This window comes from Dinoponera quadriceps, unplaced genomic scaffold (assembly GCF_001313825.1).
Source record: "Dinoponera quadriceps isolate SergipeBrazil2010 unplaced genomic scaffold, ASM131382v1 scaffold1492, whole genome shotgun sequence".
Classification (NCBI taxonomy): domain Eukaryota; kingdom Metazoa; phylum Arthropoda; class Insecta; order Hymenoptera; family Formicidae; genus Dinoponera; species Dinoponera quadriceps.
Genome location: NW_014555562.1, coordinates 179,208 through 192,411, shown reverse-complemented (window position 1 = coordinate 192,411; position 13,204 = coordinate 179,208). Strand labels below are relative to the sequence as shown.

The following is a 13,204-nucleotide window of genomic DNA, read 5'->3' as shown; positions in this document are numbered from 1 at the left end:
ATATATATATATATACATATATATATATATGTATATATATATATATATATAGATATATATATATATATATATAGTCTATATTGAGAAGTATATCACAATGTCCACCTTCAACTACCACCACCATGCACGTATTACTGTGGTATGCGTCGCCGCGTGCGCAAAACGCACCGCGCTAGCGCACTTCCGCAGAGTTAGGGTGTAGTTACACTACCGAAGGAAGCAAGGCATGCAAGACGAATTACGCTAAAAAAAATTAAAAAAATATGGCACAACGCAAGATGGGTTAAGAACTATCGAGTGTACGCATACACGGAGAATGGACAAAGAAAAAAATTATATATAAATATATATGTAATATATATAAATATATAAATTGTTCACACATCGTTATGTCGTATTGGTAATTGGCTCTTGGCACGCGCGCGCACTCTCGCGCGGCCAAGATATGTGTGTGGCACGTGCTTTTTTTGTTCGTCTCCGACCACAACCCTTGTCTTTTCTTTCTTTTTTTTTTCTTATAGAGAGCCGCAACCCAACGTGAATGCACATGTGCAACTGAATACTACGCGGGAGAGGTAACGCGAGACGTAATGTCGAGGGATCTCGTTGATCCTTCATATCACGCTTCCAGTGGCGGGTCGATCGATCGACCGCATGATACGGCATGTCCTCGTGCGAAGGGAAGTTCCCAGGGAGACCGCTTCCGGTTTCGCGACTTACGACCAGCCGTAGTGGACAGATATGCGAGAAGCGCGCGTTTTGTAGAGAGAAAGAGAGAAACGAGACAGGTGTACGGTTAACAGAGGAAAAGAGGCAGGCAATTCGCGAGGCGATCGGATTCCTCGCGCTATCTCGGTCGTGCAAAACAAGGGAGAGAGGAAAAAAGGAGGACGCGAGACACCCCCAGGCGACCTCGACGTATGTAGAGCAATGAGATCTACTGAGTATCCGCGCACGGCTGGCCGTACGTTGACGCACCCGGCTGCATTCGGCGTCCTCGAGCTATCGACGATCGGGCCGTAATGATGTGACACCCGTCATCGCCGAGGACACGCGCGCAGGAAGCGCGATCTTTCCTCTCGTTTGTTCTTTTCGTGTATTACTCATCCGCGTGCGCGTTTGCATTCTCGTTACGCGACACAACAACACGTCGTGCCGTTCACCAACAAAAAAAACACGTCACGGCTACAATGGGCTGGATTTTGTCTCTTTCGTTATCTTTGGGATCTGAGGATGACTCTCGGTCCCGGATCGGCAGAGGCAAACGCGAGCGTTACTGCCGGAAGAAACGGCCGAAGGTTCCAGAAGGCGGGCTGTCCACGCGAAGGGAAACAAGAACGAAGAGAGAGTTTTTCGGCGACGTTCCTTCGGGCAAGTGTGCGCGCGTTTACCTTTACCGGTCATCGCCGGGAACGCATCTCGTGTCTTCACGATAGAAACTCACGAGAGAGAGAAAAAAGAAAGGTCTACGCGCTGCAAACAACGTGGCGCAACTCCGGCCCTAAGAATCGCGAGCACGTCAACATCGTTCGTCGTCTGCGACCGATCGCGAAACTCGAAAACCAATGTGTGTACATGTATGTGTTGCGTCGTGTGTGTAATATGCTTTTAGTATACATGTGAGAAATGTAAAACCGTAACCAAAAATGTGTGAGTGTGCGAGAGAGCTTTCAAAGTAAAACTTTTCAAACAGAACGGATGGACCACGGCGCGTGTGCTCTTTCGAAATTCGCGGAGTTTATAAAACGGTAAGAGATCGATCGCGGTGACTCGAAGGAAGCGATTCAAATATCGGCTCTCGAGAGGCCCCCGCTTTCCTTTTTCCTTCAAAACGATCCGCACGAAAACTAGATTCAAGGCAACAAGTCTCTGACGGTGAAAAACAACGACCTTCGCTATCAATGCGAGCATCTGTCCGATCTTTCTTCCAGGCAGCTACACCGCGCGCGCACGCGAGATACACACATGTTGTGTTTCGTGCGAGAGACACGACTCTATTTTTCTTTCGACGAGCTAGCAAAGAAAGAAGCTCTCGCAATTGTCACGCACCTGGCGCGTGGGGATATCAAAAGGCGAAAGGAAATGAAACCGCGTCAGGAGCAGCGCGATCGCGAGATGCTGAATGACGAATTCGAGTTTGAGATTCCAAGTAACGCTAGCATTGACAGAGAGGTCGCTCCTCTCTCTCCGAAATTACCTTGCCTCCCGCGTCGGATCACCTTTCTGAGGCGATCATATTACCCTAGAAACTAATGAGGAAAAAAAGGAAAAAGAAAAAAAAACAGAAAAACGAAGGAAAATTCCCACGTTCGCGCCTGACAGGCAAAACCCCCTCCTCCCTAGCAAGCTAATCTCTCTCTCTTCACAACAAGCAGATTTCCTCGATCCTATGTCTTTCTCTCAATGTGTCTCCGCCGTATGTCGATTAACCACCACGTTTCTTCGCTTCGAAGCAACTATAATATCTCGACGGGAACCCGGAAGCGAAATCTAACGGTTGATCGCGCATGTTCCTTTTCCTCGATCGCGAAGAACAGCAACGAACACGCCTCCGATATGATCCGTCCGACAGTAATCGCGCTGCGAAATTCGTACCGTCTTCCTTTCTTCGCGATGAGAAGAAATCCGTCGTTACTTTCGCTCGTCCGTCCAGTTACGCCGACCCTTTATCTCTCCCGATTCGTGAAGGATGTGGTAGACGGGGCGATGCGCGCAGTTTCCGGCTCTACCATCTGGGCCGACCGGCACCTCACACACAGCTGCCTCTGCTAACGCGCAGCTGTCGGCCGGCTGGCAGATGCAGCGCAGTGTGAGGCAGCTGCTGGCCGCGTGTGCTTGTCAAACTGACGACGACGATGGCCGGCGGTTATGAGATCGCTTTATTCTTGCGATATTTCGCGCGGTCTCTCTTGCCCGTCAATTCTCTTCACGTGCGAAACAACGCGCTGTCCGAGAAGCGCGCTCCTCTTTCTCTTCGCGTATCTCGAATCGAACGTCTTCTCACTATCTCCCTGTTCTCGAAAGAAAAGAAGATTCTAGGCACAACGCGATGAGATAGCCACGAAACCTACGACGCTATGGAAAATTACCCTGGGCGTTTCTACCTTCAACTTATTATCATTTTTCATGCGCCTGATACGCGGCGTCTGGTGATACTCGCGAAACAACGTCGCAAAGAGGTCTCTCTCTCTCACATATCACGCAGAGAGTAGAATTCGCATCGATATCATACTTCATTAGCGACGACTCTTATCGTTACGTAACGCATCGCACCCGTCGTCGCTCCGATACGGTTCAACGCCCCTAAGTAAGCGAGATCGCGATGAATCTGGGTCATCTCGACGGGTGATTTTATTATATTTTCTACAATCCTATCTCTCTCTCTCTCTCTCTCTCTCTCTCTCTCTCCGTCAAGAAAGCTTGTAAGCGGGAGTAACAGAAAGAACGGCCGAAGGCCTACGACGACGACTGTGCAAATAATAATACGTCCTCATCGAGCGATAGAGAAACTATCTAGCGATCGTGTTCATTCTTTGACGACCTGGTAGCGATGAACGCCAACTTACGGCGCAAAGAGTGCAAAGTTTTCCTTCATTATCATACGCCTCCTAAGAGATCGTATCGCACAATTACTAAGAACATGCTGTTGATTCTTTTTTGCGAATTCGCGTGTTTTTTTTCTGCATGAAAATTGCGTAACACGCGTTACTCGCTCGCATTTATGGCCGGATGTCGCGATGATAAGTCATGCACGAGTATATATCTGCTCCAAGGCGATTTCTAACTAATTCCGCGCGTATCAGTTAACGTTCGTAACGTTCGTGGAATCGCGCGTAACGATTATGAATAAACGTATACGCTGAAAACAACGTGGGATCTGAGATAGTACCGATTTGTACAGTCAAACGAGGCGTATTATTTTTCCTACAGTGCACCGAGTGTATGTATAACCACGAGAGACAAAAAAAAGTCGTGAACAAAGTTGCTGCTGCTCACTGTCGTCACGTGACGAATCTAGCCCNGTGATTCTCACTAGGTTGCAGCTGGTTTCGGTAAATATGCGAAAAATTTTCAGTATTATAAGAATAACATTTTTGTTAGAAATTATTTATTTTTTGAAGGAGTATTACGAATATTATGAGTTTCAAATAATTATTTATAAGTTTTTAATGTATGATATTTTTTGAAACAATCTCCAATATGAAGGAATGGTTTTCTGTTGCACGTTTCACAGAAGTATACTGTTGTTTTTCTTCCTCCAGGCAACTTACGATTAGAACATACTAAACAGTCATTATGTTTTCCTTTAGCATCAACTTGGAGGATATGTAGTTTTCCATCTAATCTCTCCTCATTGTACGTTGTTGATGGCGTTCCATATCGCGCAGTTTCACCTTCACGTAAATTCCCAATTAGTGGCATAACTAATTTCCGAATAAACTTTATATGAGACATTGGTTTACTGTTGTTACGTTTACAATCAGCTTTATACAGAATATAAGCATTCAAGGAGGATACTACAAGGAGTTTCGACAGGTTCCGACTTGTCACCTCCTACGTAACGTACGACCGCAGCGACGAAGTATTGTTGTCACGTGAGAGGTGACTTACGACCGATAAGGGCTAGAATCACGGATGCTACATAATGCGCACGTTGATTTTATTGCGAGTCTTCGCGAACCTTCCACGACCTTGCCGGATCTCCGCCTGTGAGAGAGTCCGGTGTGCCTTCCACATACGTATCTTCTCCGCGCAATCATTGCGACGTCAGTCACGCCGTTTCTCTCGCTCCCTCGCTCTCGCACATTCATTCGTTTGTCTTTCTCTTTCCGCCGAGAGAGATCTCCAACACGCCCCCCTCTCTGCGTTCGTTCGTTCTAAGCTCTATCGGGCTCAAGGCCAGCGAGTTTTCGTGGGAACGTCTCGACCAAATTGTCCGTGAGCCCTACACACACACGCATGAGCGTGTTCGCGCGAAAAAAAGAACACGTCTCCGATCCGGGAAGCCGCGATTTGTCACGACGGAAAAATTCTGCTCCTCGCGACGCTGGTAAACAGTAAATCCCAGCTCGCCCATAACGTCGACCGACGTAAAAATAGAGAAATATCTGATTGCGAACCGCGCTGTTTGAATTGACCGACCTTGGTGAAAGAGTCACCGCCACTCTTCCTCTTTTACTTATCGATTATATCGCGAGGAACTGTAGCTGCGTCGCAACGTCGCATAATCGCTCGGAATACTTGTCGATTAGATACCGCGATCGGACCTTAATTCTGACGCGTCTCTTAGAATTTTGCACAGTGACGTCACGCGACGGATGAGTAACTGCAAAAGCTGCGTTATTAACGGAACACGTCGTCGTGGACGATGATCAGCGTAAAACGAACGTTGGGTACCGACGTAACCGAAACACCGTGGCGCGATGAAATCTCGCTTCGCGGCGGTGGTGTCGAATTTCTCGATAGGCATGTGTAAAGCGCGCGGGAACGAAGGAAAAAAAGTCGAGACGCGCTCGAGAGAGAGAAAGAAAGAAAGACCGAAGTTGCCTCTCCGACGGAGAGAGCCACCCCCTCCATCCCCGTTACATTCCTACAGAGAAGCTCTCACGTTGCCGCCGCGGCTTCAATTTCCCATAGCAACAAGGAGATCCCGCGGCGAAACAACAACGCGGCCGGATACTGCTTATCCGCCTCGAATTTTCCTTTGTCGTTTTTTTTTCGGCCCGACGATTTCCGCGGTGTGATAAGCACAATCGCGAAGGAAAAAGTGGAAAAATCGCGCACGCGACCTAACCCAGAGGTCTCAGAACTCATTAATAATGCGAGTCAAACGCGTCGCTCTTTATGGAAGCGATGAGAGGACGATAGACATATGCCATCGCTTAACACATTAACGGCGGGCGATCTCGACGAAAGTATGCTAGGTAGCGCGGCGGCCGCCCGCCTCGTTTTTCGGCCTAGAGCGGGCGATATATTTTGTGTGATCATAAAAAAATTTAGACTTAAAAAAGTTTATTTAAACTCTTAAAACTACAAGAAATATTAAAAAAGAACTAAACACTAATTACAAAAAATGTTTTAAAGTACATATTTATGAGGAGAATCTAGTATTTTTTAAGAGTGTGGTAATGTTGATAACACTCGCCACGGTGAAGAGGTGCATTGCAAAACTCGCATTTGAAGCAAGTCAACTTTCTTTTTTTATGTGCCGCACAAACTACGCAGTTTCGTTGGGCATATAGCTTTTTGCCTTTATTTTCTATCCGAATTAAGTTGTGCATTTTGATGTCTAGCGAAAGACGTCCAGGCGGATCAATTTTATACCGTGGAGTCCGCCGTGGTGCCGAGTTCGATGTACCACGTTGTGGCTCTTCAATGTCCATCAATTCCAGATCTTCAAGTACAAATATAAAGTGGCGCATGGATTGCAATGTGGATGCAATGTGGTTGCAAACTGTACTAATGCGACTCCCGCCTTTAAGGTACAGTCGAGCTAAATCGTATTACTACGACTCCCGCCTTTAAGCCGCAGTCGAGATAAATCGTAGTACTACGACTCCCGCCCTTAATGTGTTAATATAAAACGATTACGTCCCCGAAGTTTCTAATGTCGAATCGATCGCGCGAGGCATTATTACTCAACTTCATGGAAGCACGGTGCGAAACGTGGAAGAAACGGACCGGTTTCGAAGGTAGAGACCATCGAGAGAGAGAGACCTATCTACTTTTATCTATTCGCCAATCTACCTGCCTACCCACCTACTGATCTTTACACCCACGTGTTTCAAATCATTCGTAACCGCGATTTCGTCTTATCAACGAACGTTATTGATGAAACGCCAGCGCTGTTTCTTCCTGAGAGATTCTCTCAAAAGATTGAGAAAAGTCGCGAGTATACCGATGATAGTAGGGCGCGACGCATTCATTCCGCTTTGCTTTACAGTCCGAGACGCGCGAGCAATAAAATTGATATCCGCTTGCTTTTATTATTCCATCGCTCGTCTACGTTTTCTCAGTTTCGCTCTCCGGTCTCTCTAATGGCAGTCTTGTGTCTGCGTGAAGGAAAAAAAAAAACTACAATGCGATCGGAGGGGGTTATGTACTATTGCTGTTATCGTTTCGCGCGATCATCGTTCGTGTAACGAGATACAGCTCTAGCTAGCTAATCGTCGTTCGTGCTCTTTCACAGCAAGAAACTGGCACGAGAGATTTGGTCTCGTGTTCTCTCCTCGGTCGGTGGTCGCGGAATGTCCTCTCCGCGCGATCTTACTCCTTTCGGAGGAGAGAGAGGCCGCAGCGTCGCGTGTTACGAGGCTAAACGAAGACGCGCCGCGATTACAGAGGAAAGACCGTACACTACTACGTCCGGTGACGAGGTGAAAAGTTCGTGAGAAACGCAGGGGGGAGAGGGAGATCGATGAGGAACGATAAGACGTGAGAGAGAAGAAGCGCACGGCAACGTCTTACGTCAGCCTCGTGTCGCGGCGCTACGTTAAAAACAAAAAGGGAAAAAAAAGGAAGAGAAAAAGATAGAAAGAGATATATGAGGAACTCGAGAATTTATAACGGAAAGCTCTACATGCCCTGACAGAAAATAAAAAGCTCTTTCAGAGACCGTGCTACACTTGAACGCACCGGAATCTAGGTTGAACCACGTTATTGACAGCGAAAGAAAAATAAGCCCCGCCCGCCTGCGCAATAGGCACGTATTATCCACGCGTGCACACCCAACTCTTATCAACGCACTAACTTGTGAATGGGCCATTGTCGTCTGCCGTATTACGAGAGATACAATCACAGATTGAAATTTTCCACGTTTACCCGTGCCCATTCCAAGGAGTGCGCGTTCTTTCGCGTTACTCAGCAAACGCAGCGAGATTTTACGATTAGCGCGCATCATCCGGTTCGCACGAAATATTCGCACGTGACAAACCCCCGGAGCGACCGGCGAGTCAGACCAATTTGCGAGTGCCTATTGTTACGGGGGTCGGAGACAGATGGAAAATGGTGAGGATGAGCCTACCTTGCGAGTCGCGATGGGCTTGAACAGCCTCCTGGGCTGCGAGAAAGACTTCGTCCGTTCCTGGAGCGCCTCCAACTGACCCCACGACACCTCCCGCGTTACTTCTGTCACCAGTAACGTGCCACGCGCCAAGGCCTGCTAAAATAAGGGGCAAGTATCCTCCGGTAAGTTTTATCATTTTACGGCATTTGGTGTGTACGTTCTTTCCGCGATGGTATCGTTAAAAAAAGAATCGTAACGGCAAGTAGTGCCGGATCGTTACAAAAGCGAACATATCTCGAGTACAATTCACGGTTAGAACGCGTCAATAAATATTTACATTCTAGGAACAAAGGGTGTGCTTTATTCGTAAACTCTTTGAAATTGGAACAGAAATATGGGCACAGTGTAAGACCGATCGAGTGATTACGTAGCCAAATACAGGGCTCCACGGTCGAAAAGTCGCACAATGTTCCCTCATACAGCGGGAATGTGCTTAAGAATACATTTATATTATACAATAACACCCCTAAATCGCCCCTATTCACGGCTCGTTACAGCAAGTAATACTCGGCGAGTGATGTGTACGGGCGTATCCCCCGCACACATCCTCCCCCGCAGTCTGTCGTGTACGCGCGCACTTGCACACGTACGTCACATGAATTTCTCGAACAATCTAGCGAGCTTATAAATAGTCTATGCGTAACACTTAAGGAACAGACAAATAATACTGTCTGACAATTTTTCCAGACTATTTAAGTTCAAATATTTCGTACAATCGTTCGTCGTACTTTCAACTCGCACGCGCATCTCATTGGATTATGTGGTGTCAACGACTAGTTCGGAAGTGATTCTTGTCAGAGAGTTTCGATTCGAGAGAGAAAGAGAGAGAGCTTTTTAACGTCAAACAGGTGCGAACGTCGAAGGAATGTGTGGGCAATATGCATGCATTCTACGAAATACGTTCGATCTAAGCAAAACGATCTAAAAACAACACGAATCAGTCTTCAATATTTCAAAACAGAACAGCACCCCGAACAGGCCGTAATCGTTAATAATACCGATGACAGATCGTCGTCGCCGATCGACGTAGAATAGAATAGTGCGTGTGGGATATTTTACAAATAATCGCGGGCATACAGACGCACACACTAAGTCTGTCTAGGCTGGATCAGGGGACGAGGTTGCCTCCATCTCCTCCGGACGACGTTCAATTTTTTCAAATAGAACTGCAGCGTTGAACGATTAATGCCGTACATCTCGGACGCCTGAGTGGTGCTAACCCCCTGTTGCAATATTGCCTCCAGGGACATTTTAACCGAGTCTAAGCTATACTTTCTGCCCTGCTTGTTCGCCAGTGATTTAAGCAACGCGCCTACATCAACGTCTGGGCGCGGCCGCCTCGTGTTTGGCACTTTTTTACATTCGAGGAAATGGGAAGCCCATAGGGCGCCACTACCACCACCACTACCACCACCGTTATCACCACCACCACTACCACCACCACCACTATCACCGCCACGACCACCACCACCACTACCCCAATTCACGCTCGACAGAGACCGCGCTCCCGCCCCCCCACCTGCAACGAGGAAACCCAAGCTAGTGTCGGCCAATTGTCCCGTTTTAACAGATAACAAACAAAACAACGAAACGACTGACTTCGCGACACCAAACTATTCATTCGTTCAAGCCCTTCCTATGTCTACGATCAGCGAAAACGCGATTGTCGACCCGTCATATGTCGCGACTCCCGCCCAAGAATCACTGTCCAATCATACAGACGTGAAAAGCTCCGCTTCGATCCAAATGTGAACTTTTTTTCCTTTGGATCGAAGATTCGCTACTGTCGTTGACTCTCCGCAGCGTGTAATTTCATACAAAGCGCCGATAATTACTAGCCGAGTACCCTGCGTATTCTTACGCGCGGCACCGCGTGTTTAGCAATGCGCTATATTTCAAACGCGCACGTCATTACAATCCGTGACGGCTAAGTGAGAGAAATAAACCCTGCATTCCGCTACGAGGAAACTAAAGTCATAAAAGCTACATCGTAACGATAATTGGAATTACTAAATTACCAGGGTGTTGGGAGGAGTCGTGGGACGGTCCAGCTCGATTGTTGTCCTGCTCCATCTCGTTAAGATCGTTCATATCATCATCTAGCGTCAAATCTTCGACGCCCTCCTCAGGCTCCTCGAGGTATTCAGACTTTGGCTCGACGAGATTATCGCTTGGCTCGGGCTTTTCAAGTGGCAGCTACAGCATATCGAAACACGTTAGAAATCACCGTACCGAAAGAGCTCTTTCCGCAAAATAAACCGCGGTGGAATGTTAAGATGGAATTATCTCGCACCGTTTCCACTCTGCAATGGCGATGATAGAATATGAACCAAGCAGTAGGATGAAGTACGAATTTTTCTCTACCAACGAAGCGAAAGAAACAGTGATCTTGTGCAACAGTTTCTATTAGACGTTGGTACGCGAAGGCAACGAAAACCACATTCTCATCGCATATTTTACCTGTAACATCTCGTCGGCGGGCTTCGTCAGCTGCGTCATCAAAGCTGACCTGCCGAGTGAGTCGGTCGGATCTGCGTGTACTCTCTCCTCCGCCACAGGCGCGATTCCAAGCGACGGGCCACCCATTTGTTGCGGCATGTCGCTCGAATTCGAAGCATCTTGGCTTTCGGTTGTCGTATCGTCACCTACGCTTCTTCTTCGAAGTCTCTTTTTTCTTCTTGGAGTAGGACTTTGTGAGCCTTCCCTGAAATTGAAAGAACAGACGAAAATGTTAAATGTCCTCAAACACAAAAATTGTACTTGCATCTGAAAGCTGTACAACATATACTGTTCTTCTTCAATGTACTCACCTCGAGGAGATCCCTTTCGAAACTTGCGGACTGGCCGTGTCCTCCGGTAAATCCCCCACGGAACCTTGTGCCATACTCTGCCTAGGAACTCTGTTCTTTTCTATCGTCAGACCGGAAGACGTGTGTGGAATGTCTAACGACGGTGCTGTCGGCTGTGAGACGGTTTTCTGTGGCCTGGAGTCTGCCTTCCTACTTTCACCCGTTCTATTATCGGAAAGGCCCCTAATTTGCAGAGACTCAGCGGCTTTCAGAAGAGGTGTTAACTGGTCTTGACCAATATTTACTTCGCCCCTATACATATAATCCATCATCGCCTTCAGTTCATTAAAGGTAACGTCCTTTAATATGAATATTGGATGCTTATCGTAGTGCTCGCTGAGGAGGCCCTGCAACATAAGAATACGCATTCCCTCTAGAAAAACAATATTGAAATATTTCAAGTTCTATTAACATGTATCTTTGATCACCGAAATGCATGTATTAATTGATAGGCTTCTAAAAAAAAATACATTTCGTTTACTCTTGTATGAACACACACATAATTCATACCCAAAATTGAAAGAATGTATAGAGATGTTGAACACACGAGAAACTTTGTATTAAAATTCTATATTACAAAATATGTAAATGAAATGTGTATTTGTCATCAACATGATTGTTCAAAATAATATTTATACATACACATCGTATGCAAATGTTATCTATTTGAAGTGAAGAATCAATATGTAAAATTTTTCTATATTGCATCGTTAAATCGTAAAGTATTGTTTCTAGAATGATAAACAAGTTCAAGCACGTTATTAAATTTTCATAGGGTGGTATATCCAATTGATGCAGTAGTCTTCTCTCTCTCTGCATCCCCACCCACATCAGGGTAAAATCCCAGGGCAAGTGCCCTGGAAATCAGCCATCTTGCTTTCCCTGTATTGATCAAGAGGAGCTAGGAGAGGGGCTTCAGGCTTTTACTCCCCACCCTGCTCTACTGCACCTCATACTCTTGCCCAGGCAATGTTCAACAAGCACGGCCATCTTGTTTCAACTTAAGACCCCCTCCCCGCTTGCTTCCCGTCACTCCATCTCACTCCCTTCCACTATATTTCGTATTGATCTAACCCCACAGAGCCAATGGGACAAAGAAACAGCCGGAAAAGCTTCATGGCATAAAATTACGATTTCGTTTCATTACTATTATTCTCCATTATAATTCTTGCAATTTTGAGAGATAATTATCTATCTTTTATCGACAAGTTTATGACAAAGTTTATGATAAAATTTGCACGATAAGCAGAATCACTGATCAAATTGAACATTATTATAAAATGATAAATAATACCAGATAAATGAACAACACTGCACTCAATAACTTGTGAATAAAGAATCTGACAGAAGAATGAGCGAACTTTTGCCAAACTACATGAATCAATTATTCTTACAATAGGATATAAAATGTAAAACAAATAATCTAAAAATGACAAGTATCACATATAGTAACAACTGCAAAATCAGGCATCTTTTCATCTACTAGCTAACATTTCGTTGAATGAATATCTGTCAGAGCAACAATAATAACAAATTAACATTTCACTCACCTCAAAGTATGGACTGCACGCCGATAGAACTACCTTGTGGGCCTTAAGGTATCTACCTTCCGCTGCCAGAGTACAATCGACCAGCGTCCCGCTTTCGAGAAGTGTGTCGAAATTTTGTACGAGCGTGCTTTGGTGGTTGTTCCACCTGAGGCAGAACTGCTGGTCGTCGTCCATGGTAGTAGTTCTGTCCTCGTTCGTTTCTACACAGGAACAAAACGACGATGCGATGAGGGAGCGTCGTACGAACGTACCGGCCACGAGTGCGGAACACCTCTCTATCACGCTATCGATCGACCGAGCTGGCGCTATCTCGTCCTCCCGCGACCGATTATTATCGCGCACATCGAGCCGGACAACGTATCCGACGCGAAAATACGCGTTTCTCGAGTTATTTTCCTGTCCTGCCTTGTGTTCCAAGCAATTCTTATCCGCAACGCGGCCCTCGCGGGAGGACGACGCAGGCGGAAGCTCCGCAACGAAGCGCCGAAGCTTCCAAAATGGCCGTGCGCTGCAAGCGCGTCGGTCGGATCGCTCTTCTGGCCTTTTCCTTTGTGCGTGTCCTCGTAACGGTAATGGACTGTCTGGTGGGGATGATGCAGGAGGACGCGCAAGCACCGCGCACGCGCAGTTGCGTCCGGGCTGCGCGCACCATTTGCGCAATAACCGCCGCGCAGTGGCCCCTGGGACTCAGGGGCGGCTGCTGCCACCGCCAATGAATCGCGCTGACAGTACATCGCAAA

At 46.7% G+C, this 13,204-nt stretch overlaps 1 protein-coding gene across 4 annotated transcripts in view; it reads right to left on the bottom strand.

Annotated features, from left to right (window-relative positions):
• The window catches only part of LOC106744645 (longitudinals lacking protein), a 47,291-nt gene that overhangs the window by 29,799 nt on the left and 4,288 nt on the right, over window positions 1–13,204 (bottom strand). For all 4 annotated transcript variants that reach the window (XM_014619564.1, XM_014619568.1, XM_014619566.1 and 1 more), the window contains exons 2-6: window positions 12,465–12,664; window positions 10,876–11,261; window positions 10,526–10,769; window positions 10,084–10,261; window positions 8,024–8,161 (exon numbers count right to left, since the gene is read on the bottom strand). In XM_014619564.1, coding sequence (XP_014475050.1) covers window positions 8,024–8,161; window positions 10,084–10,261; window positions 10,526–10,769; window positions 10,876–11,261; window positions 12,465–12,638 — 1,120 coding nt within the window. In that variant the 5' untranslated portion in view covers window positions 12,639–12,664. The remainder of the gene's footprint in view (window positions 1–8,023; window positions 8,162–10,083; window positions 10,262–10,525; window positions 10,770–10,875; window positions 11,262–12,464; window positions 12,665–13,204) is intronic.